The sequence below is a fragment of the Polypterus senegalus genome, chromosome 1 (genome assembly GCF_016835505.1).
Source record: "Polypterus senegalus isolate Bchr_013 chromosome 1, ASM1683550v1, whole genome shotgun sequence".
Taxonomy (NCBI): Eukaryota; Metazoa; Chordata; class Cladistia; order Polypteriformes; family Polypteridae; genus Polypterus; species Polypterus senegalus.
The window spans coordinates 34,641,016-34,666,909 of NC_053154.1; the positions used below are offsets into that span (position 1 = coordinate 34,641,016).

Consider the following 25,894-nt stretch of genomic DNA (forward strand, 5'->3'; position numbering starts at 1 on the left):
GGTGGAGTCCAAACTCTTTAGAGATGGTTTTGTAACCTTTTCCAGCCTGATGAGCATCAACAACTCTTTTTGTGAGGTCCTCAGAAATCTCCTTTGTTCGTGCCATGATACACTTCTACAAACATGTGTTGTGAAGATCAGACTTTGACAGATCCCTCTTCTTTAAATAACACAGGGTGCCCACTCACACCTGATTGGCATCCCATTGATTGAAAACACCGGACTCGAATTTCACCTTCAAACTAACTGATCATCCTAGAGGTTCACATACATTTGCCACTCACAAATATGTAATATTTAATAATTTTCCTCAATAAATAAATGACAGAGTATAATATTTTTGTCTCATTTGTTTAACTGGTTTCTCTTTATCTACTTTTAGGACTTGAGTGAAAATCTGATGATGTTTTAGGTCACATTTATGCAGAAATATAGAAAATTCTAAAGGGTTCACAAACTTTCAAGCACAACTGTAGTTCTGAGATGGCTTGTTTTGCCCATGTGCTTTAATCCATCACTATAGCGAAGGGTTAATGAAGAATTTCAAAGAGCATTGAAGATGTATTTGGTTCTGAGAACAACAGACTGATATGCCTAAAATACAGAGGAAGTAGAGATATTGCTCAGTATACCGATACCGAAAAACATAAAGACGCCAAAAAGACTAAGCGCGTCCAGTAGGCCAATTTGTGCTGTCCCTCGACAGCATAAATAAATCACAATCTGAGTGGCTCTCCAGGGCTTTCTAACTCAGAGGAGGTATCACATGTGACAGCAGCGTCAAAAGTGGATGAGGATAGCAGTGTAACAGCAATACGCCCCCCAGCAAGTGTTTAAGGTTCACAGTGACTAAGCTTATTCTTATTTAAAGGCTTGATTTCTTTGGTTTGATTCTTTAGAGGGGGCGTATGAGCTGCGCCATTAAAGTCCAGCTGCAGAAGAAACACCCTGAAGCCTCCCGGGACATTCTGAGGCCTGTAAGCTGACGCCCCTATCAGCAGCATCTATTTTGACTCCGCCCATTTCCCCAGGAGCCACTCCCCTGACACGTACTTTACACGCACCTCTTAGTTCCTGCTCTCAAACCAGTGGACTCGGTAGTTTTGAGGCCTCTTTATCTCCGCATTCACTAATCTTCTGAACTGCCCAGGTGTCTCAGTTCTGAAGCCGAAGTACAACCACAGAACGTTATGACCCGCGCTTCGCAGCGGAGAAGTAGTGTGTTAAAGAAGCTATGAAAAAGAAAAGGAAACATTTTAAAAATAACGCAACATGACTGTCAATATACAGTATTTGTTTTGTGAGTGTTACTGAGTGTTGCTGTCATCAAGGATTTGATTATCATTATTTCTTTCAATCAGGTTCGTATTTGGAGGATGTGTTGTGTTCAAGTTACATTCCGTGTTTGTCAATCGTTGTAAAGATAACAGGTTTCATTCATCAAAGTGTTCACTACCCAAATTGGTACTCGTGAATCTAAGATGTTTAACCCTGTGAATATTTTAGCAGCAGCGTGTCCATTAACTTGTGAATTTTTCTGGAAGTATTTGGCGGCAGTGTCACAAAGTTGTTTCCGTCTAGCTGCATCAGAAAATGTAGCACGACGTCTGACATGCCTCCTTTTTACTGTTTTCTCACAGCTTGGATTGCTGCTGTCATAATCAGTTTGAGTTTCATGGTTTGTTTCAATAACGACAGTATTTGCAGGATTTGTTGTGTTGAAGTGACATTCGGCATTTGTCAAGTGTTGTAAGCACACAACTGGCTTCATCAATAACATTGCATCCAGCTTTTGAGAGTTTAAACATTCATAAACATCAAAGTGTCCACTACTCAAATCGTCACCTGTGAATCTAAGATGTTTAAGAGGCATTGGCAGTTGTCGAAATGTGTAAAATATTTTGCCATTTCGGTACACTTGAAAGCGACAAACGAACAATTCAGCGGCAGCCATCAACTCACATGCAGATGCGTAGGTGAAGGGCTTAAGCATTTCACTCTTATAGTGCTCCTGTGTAGTATAATTATCTCCTGTACCGTCATGAGTCCACACCTTGAACTTGTCCCAGTCATTCAATACATTAGACACAATGTTCCTTCGGATATCAAGAGTGAGCCTGACATGGCTGTGCAATATGTAACAAAGAGAATGGAAAAGGCAGGTGCCATCTCCGGGCATGGAAACCACTCGGTAAGTGACAGTTGTTTGATCGATGGTGATCACCTCGATAGACATCTCACCACCCATATCGCTACTTGTGAATCTAAGATGTTTAACAGGCATTCCTGGTATTAACTTGTGGATTTGCCTGCAAATATTTAGCGGCAGCGTGTCTATGAACTTATGGAATTGCCCGCGAGCATTTAGCGACAGCGTGTCTAATAACTTGTGGATTTGCATGCGAGTATTTAGCGACAGCGTGTCTAATAACTTGTGGATTTTTCTGCGAGTATTTGGCGGCAGCGTCACAAAGTTGTTTTCGTCTAGCTGCATCAGAAAATGTAGCACGACGTCTGACACGCCTCCTTTTTATTGTTTTCTCACAGCTTGGATTACTGCTGACGGACGGCCTTATATGGGCAGGCAGTCAATTACGTGGGAGGCGTGGTCATGGGGGACGCAACTCCGCCTCACACGGCGACCGAGCTGCAGGCTATGGCCGTATATATGTACGTAAGTAGGATTCAGTTATGACCGTTACTCGTAGAATTTCAAAATGAAACCTGCTTAACTTTTGCAAGTAAGCTGTAAGGAATGAGCCTGCCAAATCAGCCTTCTACCTACACGGTAAGTTGGAGAATTAGTGATGAGTCAGTCAGTCAGGACTTTGCCTTTTATTAGTGTATATATATATATATATATATATAAAAATATGTGTGTGATTTCAGAAGTCCACTTTTTAGTGTGAAAAAATAAAATGAATCAATTTTCTAGGTAAAGCAACACAGAGCATTAAAAATGTCCACTGAATCCAATTAGTAAATGACTTAATTGTAGTTACACAAGAGATAAGAAAATAATGTGTTTCTCACGTGAATACAAAAAGGTTCCAGGACTGATCGTGCCTGAAGTGCTCCTAAAACTGTCCTGACTGCAGCTGGATGTAAACAGCACTGTAAGACCACGATACCCCCCGTCTTTCATCCTATATTCTTTTAAGGAGAATCTGGCCTTCCTATCTGCACTGTCTAATATCTATATTTAAGAAGCTAACTTGGCATTGACCACGGTTATTCAATAGGTGCTCATTTTAAAGTTTAATTCTTGGTTTTGTACCTACAAAAAGATGAGATGGTGTGCCTTATTCAAAATTTTTAGCACCCTGCCACAAAAATGTGCTTGCACTGCCCTAACTGGGTGGCTACTGCGTAATTATAAACTCGTCTACTGTAAGTCAAGTCTTCTGAGTTACACAAACAACCTGCTGATTAAAAACAAGACGGCCTGCGTTCTTCTACTGTGACTACTGGCTTGGCTTTCAGGTTCTGCTGTGTTTTCAAGGCCATGACACTTAAATCCTATCCGCTTGTTTAAATTTGCTTATTGCAGGCTAGTCATTGATCAGCAGGGTTGCTGTCTGACATGAGTGATAGAAGAATGTGTCTTTTTTCAAATATATTCAGATGTGAATTACAAGGTCTGCAGGCTACATGTAGAACAGGGGTCTCCAACTTTAGTTCTGGAGGGCTACTGTGGCAACAGGTTGTTATCCTAACCCTTTTCTTAATTATTGACCAGTTTCTTGCCTTCATTTCTTAACACTCAGTCCTCTGAATTGCTTCTTGTTTCCTTAAACTTCATGTGAGGCCAGTGAGCCAACAGATGACCAGCTAACTCCAACCAATTTCTTAATTAGAAGCCCATTCTTGTTGTTAATTAAACCCGTTATTCAAAACCATGGCTTGTTGGGCTCTTCTTCTCCAACAGCAGACATTTCCAAATTTTTTTCTAAGACCCCCATCAAAATATTTTATGGACTTGAGCTCGTCCACATTACTGAGACTGTCCCCTCTCTTTATTTTCTGATATTGTATAATGGACACCATTTAGCTGGTCATGTGTTGGCTCCTTTATATTTCAGTATTGTTTGGCTGCTAATTAATGAAAACATCTTATATATAAACATTGTGGTAGGTGGCCCGGACACCGATGGCTCAAACACCAATACACGTTTACTGTACATATTTACAAATAAAGTGACACACAACCCCAAAACTCCCCCAAAGTCCAGGCCTATCCAAAATGCCTCTCTCTCTTCAGGCCACCTCCACTCCTCTCCTCCTGAGCTCCGTCCTTCTCCGCTCCCGACTCAAGCCATCAAATGGAGGGAGGTGGCCCTTTTTATAATCACTCGGACGTGCTCCAGGTGCCACCTGATAATCTTCTCCCGGCACCCCGCGGTGTGGTGGAAGTACCGGCTGTGCACCCGGAAGCACTCCAGGTGTCCCTGGTCATCTTCCCCCCACTTCCGGGTGTGGTGGAAGTGCTGAGGACCAGGGCTCTCCAGGCATTGGGGCGCCCCCTGGCGGTGACCACAGGCCCCTATAGGGTTGAGCTTCCAAGCTCAGTTCCCGTGGTCCCCAAAGCCACCAGGGCGGTCGCCCGCTCGTGGTCTGGAGGAGGCGTAATCCCTCCTCTGGTCTTTCCAGGCATCCCGGCTGGGTGCCACCCCCAGTCGCTTGCCACAACGTCTACACGTGGAAGTGTGTGCGTCTGTCTGTCCAGCCTGGAAGTGCGAGGCTACAGCATGAAGTTGAAAGAGCCGGCAAGGCGTTCCTAAGTTAGCAAGTCGGAAGAAGAAAGAAGTTCTGGGCTGTAGCATGAAGCTGAAAGAAAGCGACTCTGTCACCAAAGTGAAATCACCGAGAAAAGACAAACGAGAGAGAAACTCACTTAGCCGCTGATAGACAAGGGGGGCGAGCACGTCCACAGAATGAAACTGCTGACTGGCCATTTCAATCAAGTAGCAGCCCCTGGGGCAAAGCAGTGCACTGGGGCCTCTACTTACACAACTACTCACAGGAATAAAAATGTAAATAATTGATAAAACTAAACTATTAAATTATACTATACTTATACTTATTGTATTGGTGCTTCCAGCAAAATAAGTGTTTAAACATTAAAAAACATGCTGTACAGCAAAGATTAATCAACAAGTCACAACACACATAGATTAGCACAAGCCCCCGGGCAACTGCCCAGTGTACCCATGCATTAAATCTTTCAGGGCGGATGTCGACTTTTGTCAAAAGGAGGAGCTGACGGTGGTAATTGACTGTAAACTGTGACCAAACCTGCTGTTACGTTTTAGGTGGATTTTTGTTGCTAGAGGGAAAGTTAGCTTCATTGGTTTTCACCAAGATTTCCTGCTCTCGTGTGAATAGCAAGGCGCAAACAGCAGCAAAAATGGCACTGACATAATGGTGAGAGATCAAAGCGAATGCGTAAAGCAAAATACTCTGACGTTTTGCCTATTATCTCTGAACTAGACTATGACTTATTAGACTCTGATTTTGATACAAGTGATCAAAAATGAATGTGAGGTTCCAGCTTCAGCTGACTGGTCCCCAGCTAATCGTGGTGCTGAACAGGTTCGTGTAGCTGACACGGCTACGGGAATGTTCGCCAGGGAGGACTGCCACTTAAGAACGATAGGAGGTAGAAACCAGATTGCAGTGTACTGCGACCGTGACCGCTGTTGCTGCCCCAGCTATGCAAAGACAGCCTGGCAGCAAGTCTGCCGCACATTCTTAGCAAATTGGCAGCCACAGCATGCAGCAACATACGTTTAATGTTGATTTCTGTGTGAAATTTCTTTTCAGAAACTATGTTTTTTGGAAAAAATTATCCAGCCCTCAAAGAGTTAAGATGGCCCTGCTCCAGGACCAGAGCTGGAGACCCCTAATGTAGAGTATGTTTCCCTATGTGTGCACACCACAACTTCAAAAGAGAGCACTGATGTGCTGCTTTTATAATAAATACCTATTTATAATAATTTTATAATTTATAATAAATACCTATTTAATTTCATACTTCGTGTCATAGAACTAATATTAAAGAAGCCATACCATTATAATCTCTATCAAAGTATGGCAAGAAAACAAAACATCCCGTGAGGTAGGCTTGTGCTGACAGGCCATCATCACTTATATTGCGGATGGATTTTCCTTTGCCGATCGTTAAACAGATTATAAATGCCCACTTTACACTGGGCACATGAACAGAAAGATACAAATCTGTTTACAATTTCTCTCTATTATAATAAAAAATCCTGGGATGAGACAAGACTTTTTAGCCTGGGACAAGACGTGACTTTTTCAGAGGCATACTTTCATGTCCCGCGAGACGAGACTTTGTGCCAAGAGATTTAACCACGCCCGGGGCTGGAAATAAAAGACAAAGAGTAGAAGACAAAGTAGAACGTTGTAAAGAATTCAAAAACGTTTGCGCGATACACATGCAGAGCAGATTAGAGGTAATGAAAGTACTAAAATTCAAAAGTCTTAAAAAAATGACAGTAAAGATCGCATTAGTGCAAACAAACAGAAATTATTACTTGGTGAAATAACGGAACACCGAAAAGAGATCGAATATATTGTTTGGTTTTAAATTTTAAGTCGGAGACTTATAGGTCGTCTTATTTGTGTTGCCATCAGGGAAAAGTAGTGTTTCTTCCCAATGAAGAGGCCTATCCGCGAGAATTAAAAGATTTATTGTTTAGTGAAAGTGAAATCCACATACGCGAGCAGCAGACATGTGAGACCGTTACTGCTACCCACTATTTGTCAAAGACTGCAACCTCTCTGGCTGTCCAACAAAAAAGAAAGGAGATTTTGAAAATGTACTCTTGTCAAAAGGTGTGTCCCAGCCGGCGTTATAATAATACATTTTTATATATTTATAAGTGCCTTTCTAAACACTCCAGGACACAGAACAATAGACAGAACACACTTTATAAACAAAACTAAAAATACAAAAATTAAAATCAGACAGTGCAATTATAATGAAAGAGAAAAGCAGTCTTAAACAGATAGAGTTTATAGTATCTCACCACTTATTCCAGCCTTCTGGAATGAACAAACTATCAGTCAGCCATCACCGTTGTGCTTTCTGCAGGAGACTTACGTCAGGCTCCCACTAGAGAAGTGACTTGGCGCAGTGGGGAATTCGATGGCTCACACGTCCGTCACTGCCCCAAAATGTACGTAACACGGATTATTAAAACACAAACGGATGGCACTTAATTTATGTCCAGGCTATAACTGACTATCTTCTGTCCAGGTGTGTCATTTTGGACGAGTTGAAAGCTGACTGACGGATGTGGCTTAGCAAGATAAACACTCGTGCTTTAAAACGACACTTTGGAGATGATGAATAACACAAACATTTTTTCACAAATAACATGAAGTTGCTGTGATACTTTTATGCCCATCTTGCACTGGACAGCTTATATTCTGTGCTTTTTTAAAAACCCTGCAGCACCAATAAAATTAACAGCCAGTGAGACAAGCCTTTAAATGCTTGTGGTAGCAACACTCTTGAGTTTGTTTGTGAAATGTTTGTATTTGCAACAATCACTTTTCTACTTAGCCAAAAAACAACTTGGGGTACATTTTTCTGTTCATCATGCTTACTTATATTGAAGGCAAATGTTGCCAAGTAGGCGGTTGGTGTTGGGATTGGTGTTTGGGTTCTTCTTAGCCACCCATTTGTGCTTTTTCATATGAAACAAGGTATTTGTTAATACCCCTGCATTCAAACAATGACAACAATTGAAAATTACACGAATTACAGAAAAGCAATGTTGGCTTACTCAGGTAACATGGTCAGGCTGAATCCCACTAAGCTGCCCTCCCTTCCCCTCTAAAAAACTACTGGCGATGTTTATGGGGACAATCGATCCACCTGAGAATTTTACACATCACCCAGTGCTACTACAGGGTGAGCCAAAAACAAGTACCACACTTCAAACGTTTATTCTACAAAGATGATAGATAAAATAAATTTCATTACGACACAAGAAAGGGAATACAAAACAGACTTTTTTCACTGTGCTTTACAAATGATGTCTTCAAGGTGGAGGCCATCATTAGCGATACACACTTTAAGACAATTTCTGAACGCTTGCATGATTCGTTCGGCCATTTCAAGGGGAATAGCGGTGATGTGGCGAATAGCGTCCTTGAGGGCTTCAAGGTTTTCAGGTTGGTGAGTGTATACCTTTGACTTGAGGTAACCCAAGAAGAAATTGCATGGAGCGAGATGAGGCAAACGTAAAGGTCACCCGACATGACTGCTCAGGGAGAACAGCTTCCCCAGGAACATCTCCTGGAAAACTTGCATGGATCTCCATGCCGTATGAGCTGTTGCTCCATCCTGTTCAAACCAGGCATCCACCACATCCATTTCTTCTAGTTGGGGCCGCAAAAAATTTCTCTAGTATTTCAATGTAATGTTCTGAATTGATGGTGACCTTTGCTCCCCCTCCTCAAAAAAAGTAAGGGCCTACAATGCCAAATTCTGCAGTGGCGCACCAAACTGTAACACGCTCACTGTGCAGGGGTCTCTGAAGAAGTTCACGAGGGTTGGTTTCAGCCCAATAACAAAAGTTTTGCTTATTTACGCAACCATTCAAATGGAAATGTACCTCTTCGCTGCATAGGCTGATGGCATCTCGATGAACGGTTTGCAGAATGTTCACACACAAATCTCTACGGCTCTCCCAGTCTCTCTCAGTGAATTCCTGCACCACCATCATTTTGTATGGATTGAAATTAAGGTCCTCATGAAAAATCCTCCTCAAAGATGTGCTGGAAATGCATAAGGCAGAACACACTGAACTTATAGGAGATTGCAAAATTGATGCCCTTACAGCTTGGATGTTTTCAGGTGTTCGTACAGTCCAAGGATGGCCTAGAGATTTTCTGTTCAATGTTACATCTGTCTGTCCAAATTTAGGCAACCATTCAAGAATTGTTTTCCGATTTGGGACGTCACCGTTAGGAGGAATGCTGAAGTGCGTTCGGAAGGCGTGTTGCGTAGTGATGATGGGTTTGTTGTTTTCGAAGAACAGTTCGACAGCAAAGGCATGGTGAGCACCGAACCAAGGCATGTGGCCCACTGAAAACTACAAGGGATCGCCTATCAAAGGACCCCCCACCCCAACCCACTCGGCTGCCTCTACCTCATGCAATGACCTTGAGAAATGTGGTACCTTATTTTGGCTCACCCTGTATAATGTTTTGCAGCCCCAACATGTTTCTGGGTGTACTCTTTGGTTGATAATTTTGTTGAAGGTCAGATTTATTCCTTCTGCGCAGGGTACACAAATGAAGAAGTGCTTATACTTCACAGGCCTTTACTACTAGGATGTGCATAAAACACTGCGGCTGTCAGATAAATGTAACACATGGAATGTACCTTGAAAACGCAAACCATTCACGAGGTCTGAGATCTGTCACCGTGTTTCCAGGATTTTTATCTCCATTGACGCCATTAACCAGGTGAGTTTTTTATTTGGACTTGGAAATAACCACACTGCTAGGTGTCCAACGCTCTACTTTAAAGATATGTTTTGTCCCTTTTATTACATTTTGAGTTTGTCTGCTAATAGCTTACATTTTTTAATGAATTACTGTGCTTTTTTGAGTAGAGTCATCTGCAAAATATAATATTAAGGAACAACAAAAACGGGACAGCTGCTGCTTCACATATGCAGTGTCCTGGCTTTGAATCTCATGTCTGGTTACTGCACACCCTCTCCGTGTCTGCATGCGTTTTCCCCCCACATCCCAAAGATGTGCAGGTTAAGCTAACAAGCAAATCCAAGTTGGCTGTGTGCGGGTGTGAGAACAAATGATCTGTGTAATGAACTGGCAACCCTGTCCAAAAATAATGCCTACCTTACACCCAATTCTGCCAGGATAGACTTTCAGCCCTGCTGCCCACAACACCCTAATGGGCTAAGGTTGAGAACATTACTTATTAATAAAGTAATAAATACTGTGATATTTAGTACATTCAATTGTTCCATGTATAAAGAAGGTAACGGTCCACCCCAGTTCATACAGAAGAGAGTGGCAAATACATTATGGGCTCTAACCCCAGTGGGCAGAAAAACCTTGAAGAAGCTAACTTAGCAGCTTTTTTTTTTTTTTGTTCTTTACTTCGCCTTATACAATTTCTCATATTATTAATTTGTTAGTTTTCACATACCCCTTGGGGTCAGAGGGCAGGGTCAGCCATTGTACACCGCACCTGGAGCAATTACAGGTTAAGGGCCTTGCTCAAGGGCCCAGCAGAGTAGGATCTCTATTGGCAGTGACGGGGATTTGAACCGGCAACTTTGGGGATACCAGCGCAGATCCTTAGCCTCAGAGCCACCACTCTGTGTAAAGTGTTAGCGCAATCAGCAGTAGTTTAAGTAAGGATTCTACCTGCGTGACAGAAAGAGACCCACAGTACAAAGTGTGTACTTCTCTGCTACACATGCGATACTCTGAAGTTTGTACTTTTACAGCCACGTGCCAGACGGTTCCTTTGGCTGAAAGGAAAAGTGGAGGTAACCATAATGATGCTCCATGTAGCACATTACAGTTCAAAAGGAAACAGCTGCTGTTTCTCACTGGGTACACAATGCTCATTTTATTTTTTAACGATAACAGCAACACGAATGAGTGAATACGATATGAACATTCCACAAAGGTGTACAGCGAAACATTCAAGATTTAATTTAGTTCTGAATATTCAGTCTACAAAACACAATCAAAGACATTCAAAGTGGTATTGAGTGTAACAGCCCTATTGCACAGTATGACAGCTTGAAAATAAACGTGCTGCTGAACATTGCTCTTAATTCCATCATAATGTTGTCTTTAATAGAAGATTCTATAAATGAGCAGCATTATAACATGTATTATTAAAAGGACATATTTCTATAAAACGTATTTTTAATAAATCAAATTTCTTTGCAGCACCATAAAAATAACATATAACACATTTTACACAATAAGAAACATTAGAAAAAAATGATCATCAAATATAAAAGAACGCTACTATACCTGAATGCACCTGTAAGTTAACCCTGAGAATATTGTTCCTTTGCAAAAGTAGAATATTTCTTTTAAAAAATAAAAAATTTAAATATGTACAAAATTAGAAAATACTGTTTGTGCACAAATTTCTGTATTTTGTGGCTTACATTCTAGCAGCATTAACAATTTCGTAGAGGCTGTGAATATTTCAGTGTCCCTTTTTATCATCTGGGACACCTCCACTTGATTCACCTCTACTGGACACGGCCTTCATTTTTTGTGACCCGTCACTTTCCAGAGCTGTCATATGTCTCAGAGAGGAGCTTGACTTCTCTGGCATTGTAGACAAAGGCCTCAGGTAACATGTAAAAAGTCTCCGGTACTGCTGAGACTTAAATAACTCCTTGACTTCTTCTGCAAATAAATAGAAAGAACGTTAGCAACTAATGAGCATTCTATACAGACGGATAATATCTGGAAATATTTGTTGTGACCACAGATCACTGGTTTTGTCTCTGTATAAGTCATGATTATCCTTTAGGCTTTTTGTCTTTGCATAAATAACAAGGCACATGTTTACTAACACTTACTTAGATTTAATGAAATGCATTGACAACAGAGTAATTTATAGAACAAATATTGTTCCTTCCTGTTAAAAGATACAGAGAGCCTTGGGAGTTTTGGGAGATAGCAGGCCACTCCCTGCATATCACAGCCATACTTATTGAGCCTGAGCTGTGGGGTACAGTTCAAGATGGAAGCCACTTCACACTATAAAGAACACCCAAGTTTATATTCTCAGTCACTCTTCCAAAAACCATGTTGGAAGACAGGAAGGGGTCCATGACAGAAATGAATTGCTTTAATTCCAAAGTATGTGCTTGGGACAAAGGCAAAGCAACTCATCAACCAAACAACACTACACCTACTATTAAGTATGGCGGTACCAGAAAATGATTCTCTTCTATGGGGACAGGCTCTGACCACATTAGGGGGGAAAATGAATAGCACTAAAATTCAAGACATTGCTTCCTTCCAGAAAGCTGAGGTTAAAAAAAAAATCACCTTTCAACACAGAAGTGATTTGAATCACATGGATAAGCTAAACAAGGAATGATTTAAAAGGCAAGGAAGGTTCATGGCCAGCAATGACCCCAGACTGTGACTACAAAAAGTCACTGTCTGCAAAAAAGAGTGATAAAAATGTCAGAAATACTATAATCAAAAATGTTCATGAAAAGGGGGGTACCCTCATATGCAAGCAAGATGTAAGTTTTAAATTCTTAACATTTTTTTCTAATTTTGATCTATTTTTCATTTAAATGTTTTTTTTTTTAACTAGATCTTACACAAGGTTAATAAAAAGTTGCACATGATGTGTGTTCATTTCAACTTGAACAAAAACGTTTATTTCAATAATGGTAGGTGGAAATGTGATACCAATTTTACTTAAAAAGTCCATTTTGCCCATATAGTAGTTTAGGATTAAATTGTGTGGCTTTTTTTTTTGTATGTGTTCTATAAAACAGAAGGAGTCCCTGCCCTGTGGTCACTGCTGCCCAGGCTCCTGTTCTTGGCAATTATGCTCAGAATAAACAGGTTTTGGAAATTAATTGGAAAATATACGCTGTGCTTTTCACAATTCTGATAGCAGGTTTTCACTTGCAAGAAGAACATTTCCCATGATGGTTATGTTTCTTGATGAATATGAAACATTTCTCACATTAGTGAAGGTGTTCAACATTAACTGTGTGCATACAAAAAAATGTCAATCTTCATTTCCGCATCTGTTTCTATTTACAGTATATTGTATTGCTACATCAATATAACGAGAATACGTCAGTTCACAACAATAAATAAACTGTACTGTGCTTAATCTTCTCACTAAATGAATTTCAGGGCCCATATGATACAGCAGCAAATGGGCATTCTAAAGTTCAAACACAAGTGCAAAATCCTTCCCACAGAAATTCAGCTGAGTTTAAAATATCCACATTCCAGCATAATTGAACATCTCACCCAAAGTCAGTCTGGATTGTTGTTTCTTGTACGTCTCCTGAAATATCTCTGCGGAGTCTAAGTCAGGGCAGGTCAGTAAAGACTGCAGAAATGAGGCAAACTCATCTTCTGACAGGTAGCCTTTTCTATCACCATCAAAAAGCTGAAGTAAAAGAAAAAAAAATATTTTAATACTTTGAACATCAGCAGTATGAACTTTAGACATGGATGCCGGACCATTTACTTTTCTGCAGCATTAGGTGTTAGTTAAGCCTTGAAAGGTGGTACAAACAATTCCTACAAGATTTCTGACTTTTGTTTATTACTTACAAACTCTCAGTCTGTATAAATGCAGCTGTAAGTTGGTTCCCTGAAAAAAGGCCTTTTGGTATGAAATTCAAAATTACACTATTATTCTGTATTTGGTATCCTGAACTTTTTTATTTAACCTCTGAAAGTTTCTTCCTTTTTAATTGTATAATTTCAGGCTAAATGCAATTTAAATTGTGCTTAAATTTCAATACAAATTTTGATAAATGGGAGTGTTTAATAACTTCTGACTGGTAGTATGTGTATATATATACAGTGTGTTTGTGTAGTTATGGACTGCCGGGTGGGACTGGCCTAACAACAACCCCATTAAATGGAGTAACAGGAGAATAATGGCTATCGGCACTGTTTCGTCCCCCAAGCTGCCAGGTAGCAACATCCTGGGGCTAAGAACACCCACATACATACCAGTAGGGGAACTTGTCAATTGAAGTCTTTAAGTACAACCCTGATGGACGCCATGAGTGTGGCCAGGGGGCCCTACTCCTAATAAGCACCCCTATCTGGACTGGGGTCTGCCTGACCCGAAGGCACTTCATCTGTGGGTGGCTATGCCTCCAGAAATGCTCACCAGGTCCAGCATAAAAGGAGCCACCTCCCTTAACTCAAGGGTTTGATTGGAGTCGATGGACAGACCTGAAGAGGAGTGGAGTAGATGCTGCCATTAACCTGGAACTGTTGTGGGAAGTGGTGTCTGAAGGATATGGGGTATAGGATCACACTCTGGTGGTGACAATATCAATTCACCTCAATAAAAGTGTTTCTGCCCAGTTGCTATGCCTCTGACATTCCAAAAGATGGTGCCTCACAAACATTTTTAGTAATAAAATGTATTGTATTTGTCATTCTAATAGATGGCGCATCACAAACATTAACACTGCTTTTATGAATCCCATGCCAAATGGCATATAACAGACATATGCATTACATGGTGCACTGCAAATGTAAACGTGGAGGTCTAGGTTGATTACCATTCTTTACAGAAGACACCACTGTAAAATCCACTAAATCAGCTCTACAGTCCAATTTCAGATACGTTTATTTACAAAACATGCAGCACAGCCACATTAAGCCAAATCTCAAACAAGAGGCAAAGTGGCTGTAGATTTTTATTACAGTCAGATGAGTTAAGAAGTGACTACTGAGTAAGTATAAATGGTCTTCTTGGTTAATTATGTAACTAATGCACTGGTGCTTTGTGTACTACCATGTTTTATTTTTTTAAGTAGGAGAGGTATTATAACTTTACAAATGCCTTCCTTGCCTCCTTAGGTGCTGTCTGTGGGGAGTATTCAGTCTGTTACATCACCATACTGGATGGGTGGGAGTCTACATATTGCTACAGGCTACTTATAAAGGTGGACCTGGGTTTGACATGTCAGCCTAGCTGTTAGCCTACAGTGACAGGGACAGAAAAACCACAATCGTGTCATAACAGCCCCATAAACCATAAACAGACAAATTGAATTTAGGTCCCTGAAGCAAACTGACCTACCCATAATCCAAAATTTGATACAACTGAAATATGTCAATCATCTTTAAACATCTACCGTGGTTCCTGTTTACTGTGTTCATGTCAGGATATGCAGACAACACATCATCATCTCAATGCACAGGGTCAGAGAGCTTATCAAATGAGCAGCTGCCTAAATCCTTCAATAAAAATGACTCATTTCTGAACTCAGGCAGTTAAGTTTGTTGAATGTGACCAAACTTAATTATTATTCATGTTGTAGCCTATAATGTTTTGCCCCCCAATGTTTTTGACAACTAGGTGCATATGCCTGTCTCTTCAGTATGAAGACGATTAATGTTGTAAGAACACGACTCGGACAAGAATTGAAGGCAGTCTTAAATGGACCCATGCTCCCTCAAGCGGCACCAGACACTGTTTAACTCCGATGAACTCTTCTGGCTTACATCCAACTTGACCTCCATATTGGCACTTTTAACAAGCACAATTGCAGCTGCATCATCCTCTAAAGGCAAATTACTGGATGAAATCTGATCGATCAATCTTTGCTAAATTATGTGCTTGAAATGCTATTTTGAACAACAGGAACAGTAATCACACTGTCTTCTATATTTTACCTTATTACCGTTTTTACTTGTGTACCACGCGCCTTCATGTAAGAGGCGCCCCCTAATTTTTACAAAGAACATCGCGAAAATAGTTTTGCCCCATGTACAACCCGCGTTGTTATTGTATAGGAAGCGCTTAGGGCACATTTTCCGCCAAATGCCCTTCTGTTTTTGTTGCATGACGAAAGTTTTTCTTTCTTCCGTTGACAATCTCGAACACATGACTCTGGAACACCGTACTTGCAACCTGCTGCCTGATTTTCTATCTCCTCTGCTTCCAAAATCACTTTTAGTTTCTCTCCCACCGTGAAGGAGCGTAAACACTTGCTACTATCCATGCTGAATGTTGACACCAAACTGATTCAAAAACAAGAGCGAGAGAGAGAGCGAGAGAGAGAGCGAGAGTGCGAAAGAGAGACAGAGAGCGCGAGCAAGAGAGTGAGCGAGCCCAAGCAGAAGAAGTAAACATTACAGAATTACAGTTCCTCATGTATGACGCACACCTGATTTTCTAATTCTAATTTTCGGGAAAAAACGTGCGCGTGGTACACGTGTAAATACGGTATATCTTCTTAACATCCTAGAAATTCTTTTAGCATATGATAGGTCATTATCAACACTATCCTTACCTAGTAGATCTTAAAGTAATCCATAACATTCAATATCCACAAACTTAATAGCTGCTTTGTTAATCTCTGACTGAGTAAAGTGTTACCTTGAGGCATGAGGTCATGGAAATCATACGTTTATTTTTTATAAAACACACTTGGCAACAAAGACTTACTGAACTATGAAAATTCCACTTTTCCTACAAAACAATGAAGTACAGTTGCTTGTTTAATTGTTTAAGTGTGATTTCAGAAATAAAAAATAAATGTTTTGTGCATACTTTGTAAACCTCTAAGCTACACTCTTGTCTCTTATGTATACTCAAGCCTTACTTTAAAAGCCAGTTCCAGCACTTCATCCACAGCCCATCTTCGATCTGTGACAGCCAAGCAAACAACAAATACTCTTAAGTCGAGATGTTCTTCAGGACCCTGAAATATACATTGGGACAAGAACAATAAAAAAAATGACTCGCCAAATATTGAGAGAAGTAAAGATGGATTATGTCTGTCAACCCGATGCAGTGATTACTAATGTCAGTTTTGCAACTGCAAACAATATGCTTGCATAAAGTCAGCAAAGGTTTAACATTCAGTGAAGCGTGTTAAAAAATGAATTTAATTCATACACCTTCTAGCGCATTCTGAAATGGCAGCTGGCCAGTTGGAAAAAACATCTCAAAGCATAATTAAAATTCAAACCATGTTATCTACAAAAGAATTACAAATTAACAGACCAACAATCATTTGACTTTTCTTCTAAATTTCAGTCGTGAATTTCACTCATTGTGATCAAGTTATGATCTAAAGATAACAGGAAAAAAGAAGAATACATCTTAGTATAATAATAAAAAGTCACTACAAAAGCAAAGAACATCTTTAACAACCACAAGGCAAAGGCAGTTAGATAAATAGGTCAGTCTCAACAGTGTAAGAATTGTAATTGTACCTTGCCAAAAATGCTGAATATTTTCTGGATGACATTTTCTGGTAGTGTGTTTATCAAGGAACTGAACTGCTCCATTCTCAGCCTCGGGCCCACACCTTTATGACACTTTTCAATCAGCTCTTCTAAGTTCATTTGTAAATTATGTTGCCCATGGCTGTGAAGTATCAATCACAAGATAATTACATATATTCTGATAAAAGTCAAAATGCAAGAAACATGCAAATAATGGAAGATTGTTCCATTTTATTTAAACATAAAAATCTTAAATGTCTTTCACCACCACATCTAGGAGTTAGTTTTTGAAATGCACCTTGAAACATACAGTAGTCATTTACATTTTAAAATAATTAAACACACAATTTGTTTTTACACTTTAAATTTTCTTTTCTTCTGTTTTCACCTCACAAGTCTGCGCTCCTGGGTTTATTATTGTGCCAGCTGCAAAGTCAATCTGTGATGTTTTGCATGTTTCCTACAAGACTTTGTGGGTTTTCTGCAGGTCTGTGGTCCATTCCAAAGGCATGCCTGTGAGCTTAAATAATGACTCTAAATTGTCCTAGTGTGAGTGAAGAAGAGTGGTAGAGTGTGTGATGATGATGATGGTGATGAAGAACTTGGATCCTGTCTGTGGATGGTTCTAGCCCTGCACACACCAACCACAGGACAGGATTCAGTTCCCAGTGATTTTCTTCTACTGTTATGTCCAATAAATCACACATTAGAAAGACCCACCTAGACTCAGGTAGTCATTTGTTTCTCAAACATCCTGAATTTATTAAGCCATGGATGCCATCAGTAGCCTGCAAAACTAATACAAGATAAGAAGGATCCATGGATTCAAGCAGTTTATACCAAATTCTGACCCTATCCTTTGGATATCACAGCAGAAACAGACATGTCAGACCCATTTCCATTCTTCAAATGTAAAGTTTTCATGATTGCGTGGCTATCTGTGTCTCATCTTCGTCTGCTTAGCGGACACAAATTAAACACTGTATGGTCTTCTGGTGCAGTAGCCCATCTGTTTGATTGTGTGTTTAAATAATCACTTCTGCTAACTGGTGTAGTAAAAAGCTGAGTATTTGTGGCTTTTTGGTTCATTTAAAAGAATCTGGTCATTATTCTCAGATGTTTCTGCCTAAAGAACTACAGCTTTCTGATTACTGTACTATTCTCTGTAGTGTTGTGGTAGTGTATGCAACTCCCAGGAAGACAGATGTTTCTAAGATGCTAGAAGCACAATGTTTAGCAGGAAAAATGACAGACACAATCACTTACATTATGCACCTTGTACATAATAAGCATTTTATTTATGTATCTTTGAAAACATGTAATCCAATTTGGAGGAGCAGGCTATTTGTGTTAATGGGTAAGTGGGACAAATAAAGTGGCTATTGAGCATATAAAAGCAAAGATGAGCACAGAAAGAACTGATTCAGCAGGATTAATCAGCAGCCAAGGTCAAAACATTAGAATAATGTCTGATGATGCATGTTCCATCTTCTGTAAAGGGCAAGTGGATGAGGATCTATCACTATCTCAAAGGCTTCCAAAACGATGTCCGACAGAATATATAGAATCTCAACCCAGAGTGTCATATATAGTGCATGATTTTATACTGCATTAGTCTGTGTTTGTGAAAACTCAAATTTTGAAGAAGAAATCATCTCAGTAAGCAATGTGGAAAGATAGGATTCTAGAGGATAACACATCCTGTTTCTGTATATGCTACATCAGGACTGAGAATCCACTGATGACGCCACTAAAAACTGAGTAATGACTGGGAGAAATTCAGCACTACTCCTAAACAGCAGGTAGCAGCAGGCTAATCATCAGTAGATCAAGGGGCCATCACAGGTCACTATGGCATTAACACACTGTACTGGTGTTTAGAAGTAAACCCAAATGGGGTTTAAAAGCTTCTCTCTGTCAATGATATATTAAGCCATGAGACAGAGCAAACGCTCACACACAAGGAAGGAAGGCAGACGTTTGTGAACATGGCCTATTTTGGTACCCAGAAAGCTGGGATTGTAGATAAGCCAACCTATATGCCTATAACTGTGTATATACTGCCTATATCTATATGGTAAGACAGGCAGTTGGCTCATGTTTGATTTTTTGTTTCATACTTTGTGATTTTCGTTTGTTCATACCACCCTGTATATGTATTTAATAAAACCACTTGATTAATGATAAAGCTTTCTTTTACAGTTTACAACTGGCTGAAGTGACCGCTGTTGGCACTCCAGATAATTCACATTGAATATAAGAGTTTACCGCCACAAAATATTTTGAATGCAATAGGATTCCACTGTTGAAATGAAACGTCTGTGGTTTTACCTGGAAAACTGAAGCACAGCCTCCAACTCCCTTACTTTTGGCTCAAGAGGCAGTTTTAGCTTTCCAATGCAAAAGACTGGCATTTTGGATTCAAATTCAAATTCTGTTACAGGAACTCCCAAAGACCTACAAATAGCAGAGAATTGTTTTTATAAAATGCAAACTGCATATTAAAAGTCATAATGAAATAGCAAATTCTTAAACTATCACTGCGCCTTGATGACTTACGGTTTCACAGGCATGCAAGTAATTCACTTTCATTTTGGAAACAGTATTTAAACTATAGCGTCCAATTCCATTAACAAAATTTACCAACTTACAAGTAGAATAATTAAGGCTATACAATCAAATGCATATAACCAAGAAAGAGATTACAATACAAATGCTTACTTTCCCATTAACCTTTGAACATTGCTTGCAAAGAGAACAGGGTTGGACTTTTCATCTTCATCTGGGTAATAAACAGGCAAAAACTACAGTAACAAAAAAAATAAAACAAGATTTTTCTATGATGTTGTTCTTCACATATTAATCAAAAAGATTATGTACATACTGTATATAATATCATCACTTCACTCAACATATACAAGTATGTAGTAATACATTCACTGAATATATATATATGTATATGTGTGTATATGTGTGTGTGTGTATGGATGGTCATGTAAATCAACTTGAGGTTTTGTTTCTCTAATGTGTCAATCTTTTTCTCCTGTTTTGAAACATGTATGGATGCTGTTTAGGAAGCACACCTTTTCCACGGCAAAATGTACACTACTCACATGATATTGTACTTTCAGGCAATAAAATAATACAAGGTAAATATACATCTTAATTAGGGCTGGGAAAGTTAACACGTTATTAAGTGACAATGCCAATTAACCATTTTTCTTTTTCATCTCTAGCCAGGAAGACTAAGACCTAGAAGAAAAACAGTGAACCGAATGCAAACTATGAACCAGAATTGTCTGTCAGACAGACAGACAGACAGACAGACAGATAGATAGATAGATATTGTTTATTTTTGTGTTTAGAGGAAATCCTTACCTCAATCTCAACATTTGTGTAGAACTGGGACAAGGTGTAAAGTAGAACCTGCAAGCTAAACAAAAAGGATACAATAAAAATCTGCCAGTAAAATCTTATGGCAACAAAAGATTACATAGTCTTACTTATAGCAGTGTTACAATGGTTAAATCTTTACTTTAATTCTGGATTACCTGCATGCTTCACAGTTAGAGCAGGTTGGTAATATAGAGTTCTTTCCCACTAATGCCAAATGTTATGTTTCAGTAAAGGTTGTTGCCCTGGCTATGTTTAATGTGTGTGTCTGTTGATTTTAAAATGTCATTCTGCATTGTCTTATGTTTTTGGATAATATCATTTTATTTGATATTTTGTATTGTTATATTATATTCTTACATATATGTAGTTCTGTCAGTTGTCTGCCTAATGGAGGTGGGGCCACCTAATCTTGCAGATCGGGTACTGGCCCCAGTGGTATTTGTCAGGGTCTTCAATTTTGAATATCTTTTGAATTTAATTAAGATTTAACAAATCTAGTAGCCTCAGTTATTTTTGAATTATACTTATAGTTTTATTTTGCTTGTTATATCGCTGCCATTTTAAAGACACTATTGTTGATTCCTGTTGCCAGTAACATTCGGAAGTGGACATGTCATCAGAGGTCGTGGCTCTGTCAATCACAACGCAACAGGATAAAAGGTCATCTAAGGGTATACTTTCACATCTGACTACACAGATTAGAAAACCCTTCAACTCTTTTTAAATGTTTTTTTCCTCTGGTTTTTGAACTCTCTGCAACTCTTCTGACTTTTCTTATTTTGTCATTGGTAGCTGGTTGTTGTTCTTCTAGTTCTGAACCTCACTTCAATTTTTCAACTAGATCCTTTCTTCCACTCTCCCTCTGAAATCTCGGGCTTGCTATGCATAGTAGTATTTAAAGGGTAAAGTTGCACTGGAAATTTGGCATTGCATTTGTTTTGTGATTGTTTGGTTTGTTTGGATTTACTGACTAAAACCTCAGCTTTGCTCTAAAGGTACCTGTGTGTTGGCTTCTCGTTTGTATTTGCCTGTTTTATCCTTTTTATTTCCTTGCCTTTTTGTTTTTCTTTAAAAAAATAATAAATAAAGGAACTTGGAGCTAGAGGACCATGGCTTGCCTCTCGTCCTTTTTGGACATCCTTGTAGTTTTGTTATTTAAATGCCTTAGCCCCATTTTTGGACCTGAACAGACAAAAAGCCTGCCTTTTGAGGTTGGGGCTATGCTGCCGGGGTGAGGTCTACCAAGTGGACACCTGTAAAGAAAGCACGTCTGGTAATTTATTTGTTTATGTCTGAGGCCTACACTCTTATTTTTTTAGCTTTGTGTGTGACATTATTCACAACAAATGTATGCTCACTGATAATGTAGAAAGATTGTAATGCTTATTTTGTATAATGCTTTATTAAAACATCAAATCTTGTCCCCTGTGAAGGAATCCATTTTGAATGAAATTTGGAAGGTTTATCCTTGGATAACGTTTGTTTCTCCATTATTATGCTACTTATATATTCACCACTACAGTAATTAATCAGTCTTCCATCTTACCAGTTAATTCCTTTCCAAGTCCACCTCACTGTATCCTAAAAACAAAGATAATTGTAAATACATCAAACAGAGGTATTATTTGATCACAGTATTCCTTGTAACTCTTCTATAATAATGTCTTATTTGTTTTTTCTCATAAAGAAAAAAAACCCAATTAGTATTTTAAATAGATTGATTACCTGGGAAAACAATGAATGTGTGAGGAGCCATGGAAACATAATTATATATAAAACAGTTATAAATATCTTCAATGGGCTGGCACATTGTGCAGGGACTGTCCCTGCCTTGAGTCCCTGCTGGGACAGGCTCCAGCTCCCATGTGACCCTTGATGGATGGATGGATTAAAAATATTACCATTGATATCATATCATATCATATCATTATAAGCTGATAACCTTTAATACTTCATCAATAATAAATATAATGAAACTTAATAATGAATAAAGAACATTCTGTTGGACTGAGGTGTGATAGAATAAGTGTCCTCTTGGCCACTTATTTGACAGAGAACTGCAGTTCATTTATTAAGTCATATGAGTACACGTAATTGTTGTTGGGATCATTTTGCATAGAAGGTATATTATTTATTTTTTACCATTAAGTGAATTTCCAATGACTTCAAGTAAGTACACATTTGAATTCAGAACATTGCTGGTGTAGGACATGAACAGCTATAATGGAGGAAGTGGAACATAAGAAGACATTAACACTTACCAGTTTGTTTGTATAACGTATGAGCACCGGTTGAATAGGCACACCAGAGATGAAGGCCCCTAGAATAAAAATGTGAAATGTACTTGCATTACTCATGATAAAATTTTCCATTCCCTGTCTGGCGATATTATGGCAGTCAAATCACGCACTCACTCACTCCATTTTTCTCTGTAACTTTACAAAATCCCTCTATAATTCACAATCTAATGATTAGCAACTAGCTCTGGCCTCACTTCACATGGCAATTGACAAAACTAGTAAAAACAGGGGTTAATGCTTCCTTCTCTGGCCCCATGCAACAAAAATAAGTCATTGATTCAGATTATTTACTGACCTAAAACCTACTAAATGGATAGAGAACTTGGAAAAAACAGTCAAATGAAATGCCACTGAGAGAGAACTTTAAGGACAGTTATCCATGTCAAGTAACACTTACACAATTGTTTTAGTATTCTTTAATTGTCAACTTAATTTACAAACCTAAACCAAAGTGACCAGCAAAACCATGCATCTAGGCAATAACAGGTGACAAAGTGGGGCTTATATATATATATATATATATATATATATATATATATATATATATATGAGAAACATCAATTTATACTGCTTACTGTAATTATTGAGAGTCAAATTTCTATTGCAGTATTGCAGAATACGCAATTTTAGTGCATTTGTTTACTTAAACTGATGTTTGTTGTTTTGCTTTAATCAGAAATTTGTTTGTTCCATTAACCTGATACTTGAAGACATTTCATCTACTGTATAAACCTCATATTTTTCTGTACAGGGTGTGATGAAAGTAGAATTCATTTGGCAGCAATGGGTGCAGCTACTACATCACAAGTACACTTGTGCACAATTTCAACCAGCCTAGCTTGGATTAGCCAGTTCAGGCAAAAGCAGGTCTTTGGAATGAAAGAGAAACATACACATTTATGCAGAAACTACTCCAGCTGGAATTCAAATTAGGGTTAAATGTTGTTTAGCTGGAAATAAAATTGGGGCACCACCATATTACCTTTCTATTTTTCATCTGAAAAACAATTCTGTGTAGTAAATTGAGTAAGCTACTGTTCATCATCCCTCAAAGTCGCTGTACTTCAAAATACAAAGCTGAAGTCTGACTATCTATTAAATAACAAAATAGTGTTAAATTGGAGTACACTAATAAAGCTGTCCAAGACACTAGCTTGCCACTACACAAACGTTTCAAGTTTAAATCAGAAAGAGAAACATATTTATTAGTACATTTTTACATCTTTACTTTCCCACTTCTAGGTGTGATCCAATTAACAGAATAAAAATCAGAAACAATTTTGCTACTTAATGTGTTAAAAACAAGACATCTGGTTAAAAAAACTGGTGAAAATAAACTTAAATATAATTCTGAAGCTATTAAAAAACTGAAACATACCAGGTTTAAATTTAATAAGAGCTTTCCCATTGGTTGTGGTACCCTCTGGAAAAATAAGGATCTGCAAACAATAGTGGAAACAGAGGTTAAAGAAAGATTTTCCATTATATTAATTTGTAAGAATGGCTGAAGTTAGATACATTAAATAAACTATCAACAATGGTGGACCCACTGGATGTGCACTTACTTGAGACCACCGGCCAGCAGAGCAGACTCTTCGTTTGAGCTCCTCTACACCTTTCCTTCGTGACTCTGGATCTTGTCGTGACACCAAAATAGACTGACTGAAGCGCAGCAGTGCTGAAAACAAATGTTGAACGGTAATAAGAGATTATGTTTTCATGCTGGAAACAGCTGAGACTGAGTTTCAGGTTTATTTAATTGAGAGAATACTTTGTGTATTGAAGTTGGCTGTTCTCTCAGGGTTTGCTGGCGTAGAAAATGTTTATAAATGAAAGAATACACATTTGGCATCTTATTTTTTTTACAATTAATCTGTAAAGGTCTTTAGAAACAATGTTATTAAAGTGGTGACATGTTACATGTTAATTAGCATGTGCACATAAGAAATTCACTATACTTTGTACACATGTCGATAATGAGCTTTTAAACCTATTATGAATAAAAAATAACTACTAAGCTAATCATATATCATACTAATATGGTTATCATATATTGTAATACAGATTTAATACACTAGATTAAACAATGGAATTTTGAACCAATGTTTGCTGATTCAATCTTTGCTTTAGATGAGTGAATACTTTTCTCCCATTCCCCCTTATGAAGTTGCTTCCTGCAGTAAGGATTGAGGCTATGGAAACTAAAGGAGTGCCTAATACTTCATTCACAAAGTCTCAATAATAACATTCTGAACATCTAACTCTGTAAGATGGTAAATTCAATTTAAGTCACTTATTTACTACAGCAAACAGGTGGCTTGTACAAAATATATAAGGAATATATAGGGGATGAATAAAAAATTGTAACTACTGTTTAAATTCTGCGGTGTGTTGGCGCCCTGCCTGGGGTTTGTTTCCTGCCTTGCACCCTGTGTTGGCCGGGATTGGCTCCAGCAGACCCCCCGAGACCCTGTAGTTCGGATATAGCGGGTTGGATAATGGATTGTTTAAATTTTGATACAGACATCATTGATGGTTGGATTAGTGCTTACATCATAAGCTAAACTAGTCTAATAAAAAATATAATGTTGAGACTGCGGTTTGGAGAAGAGAATATCAGCATTCCACTCAACAGCATATTTCTATGTGCACTTCAAATGTACAGTGCCATCCATAATATTTGGGACAAAGACACATTTTTCCTTGACTTACCCCTCTGCTCCACATTTTTAAATTTCATATCAAACAATTCAGATGTGATTCAACTGCACATTGCAGAGATTTATTTAAGGCTGGAGTTATACTTCACGCGACGCAACGCATGCTGCAGCGGACGCTCCTGCCATGCAAGTGTTGTACTGTTTATACTTGTGAGCGTACTTTATGTAAATCTGGAGGAATCCGCCAGGTGGCAGTGAGAGATATCATCACGGTGAGAACAGGTTCGGCTTCACTGTGTTGTGAATTGCCTGGAATGCCCATTAAATTCCGATGACACCTTACCACAATATCTCTGAAAATGATGTTTAATGATTAAATACATCAATCCAGGGGTGTGTCCATTTCAGCTAGCATTGGGCACGAGGCAGAAACAATCCCTGGACGGGGCCTCAGTTCATCGCAAGGTGACTGCAAGCACTCACATACAGTACACTAGCATCATTTTAGTATAACCAAATCTGCAT

The 25,894-nt window shown here is 38.8% G+C and overlaps 1 protein-coding gene across 6 annotated transcripts in view; it reads right to left on the minus strand.

Annotated features, from left to right (window-relative positions):
- Window positions 1–10,711: 10,711 nt before the first annotated feature.
- lpcat4 (lysophosphatidylcholine acyltransferase 4) overlaps window positions 10,712–25,894 on the minus strand; it is a 37,222-nt gene continuing 22,039 nt past the window's right edge. For 4 of the 6 annotated variants that reach the window (XM_039745992.1, XM_039746004.1, XM_039745983.1 and 1 more), the window contains 11 exons: window positions 24,275–24,387; window positions 24,088–24,148; window positions 22,671–22,729; window positions 21,956–21,990; window positions 20,392–20,446; window positions 19,735–19,817; window positions 19,345–19,470; window positions 17,002–17,155; window positions 16,386–16,484; window positions 13,054–13,195; window positions 10,712–11,448 (listed from right to left, as the gene is read on the minus strand). In XM_039745992.1, the coding sequence (XP_039601926.1) occupies window positions 11,243–11,448; window positions 13,054–13,195; window positions 16,386–16,484; window positions 17,002–17,155; window positions 19,345–19,470; window positions 19,735–19,817; window positions 20,392–20,446; window positions 21,956–21,990; window positions 22,671–22,729; window positions 24,088–24,148; window positions 24,275–24,387 (1,133 nt within the window). In that variant the 3' untranslated portion in view covers window positions 10,712–11,242. Of the gene's footprint in view, window positions 11,449–13,053; window positions 13,196–16,385; window positions 16,857–17,001; window positions 17,156–19,344; window positions 19,471–19,734; window positions 19,818–20,391; window positions 20,447–21,955; window positions 21,991–22,670; window positions 22,730–24,087; window positions 24,149–24,274; window positions 24,388–25,894 lie in introns of those variants that run through there. The other 2 variants (XR_005632749.1, XM_039746009.1) reach the window with 2 other exon arrangements.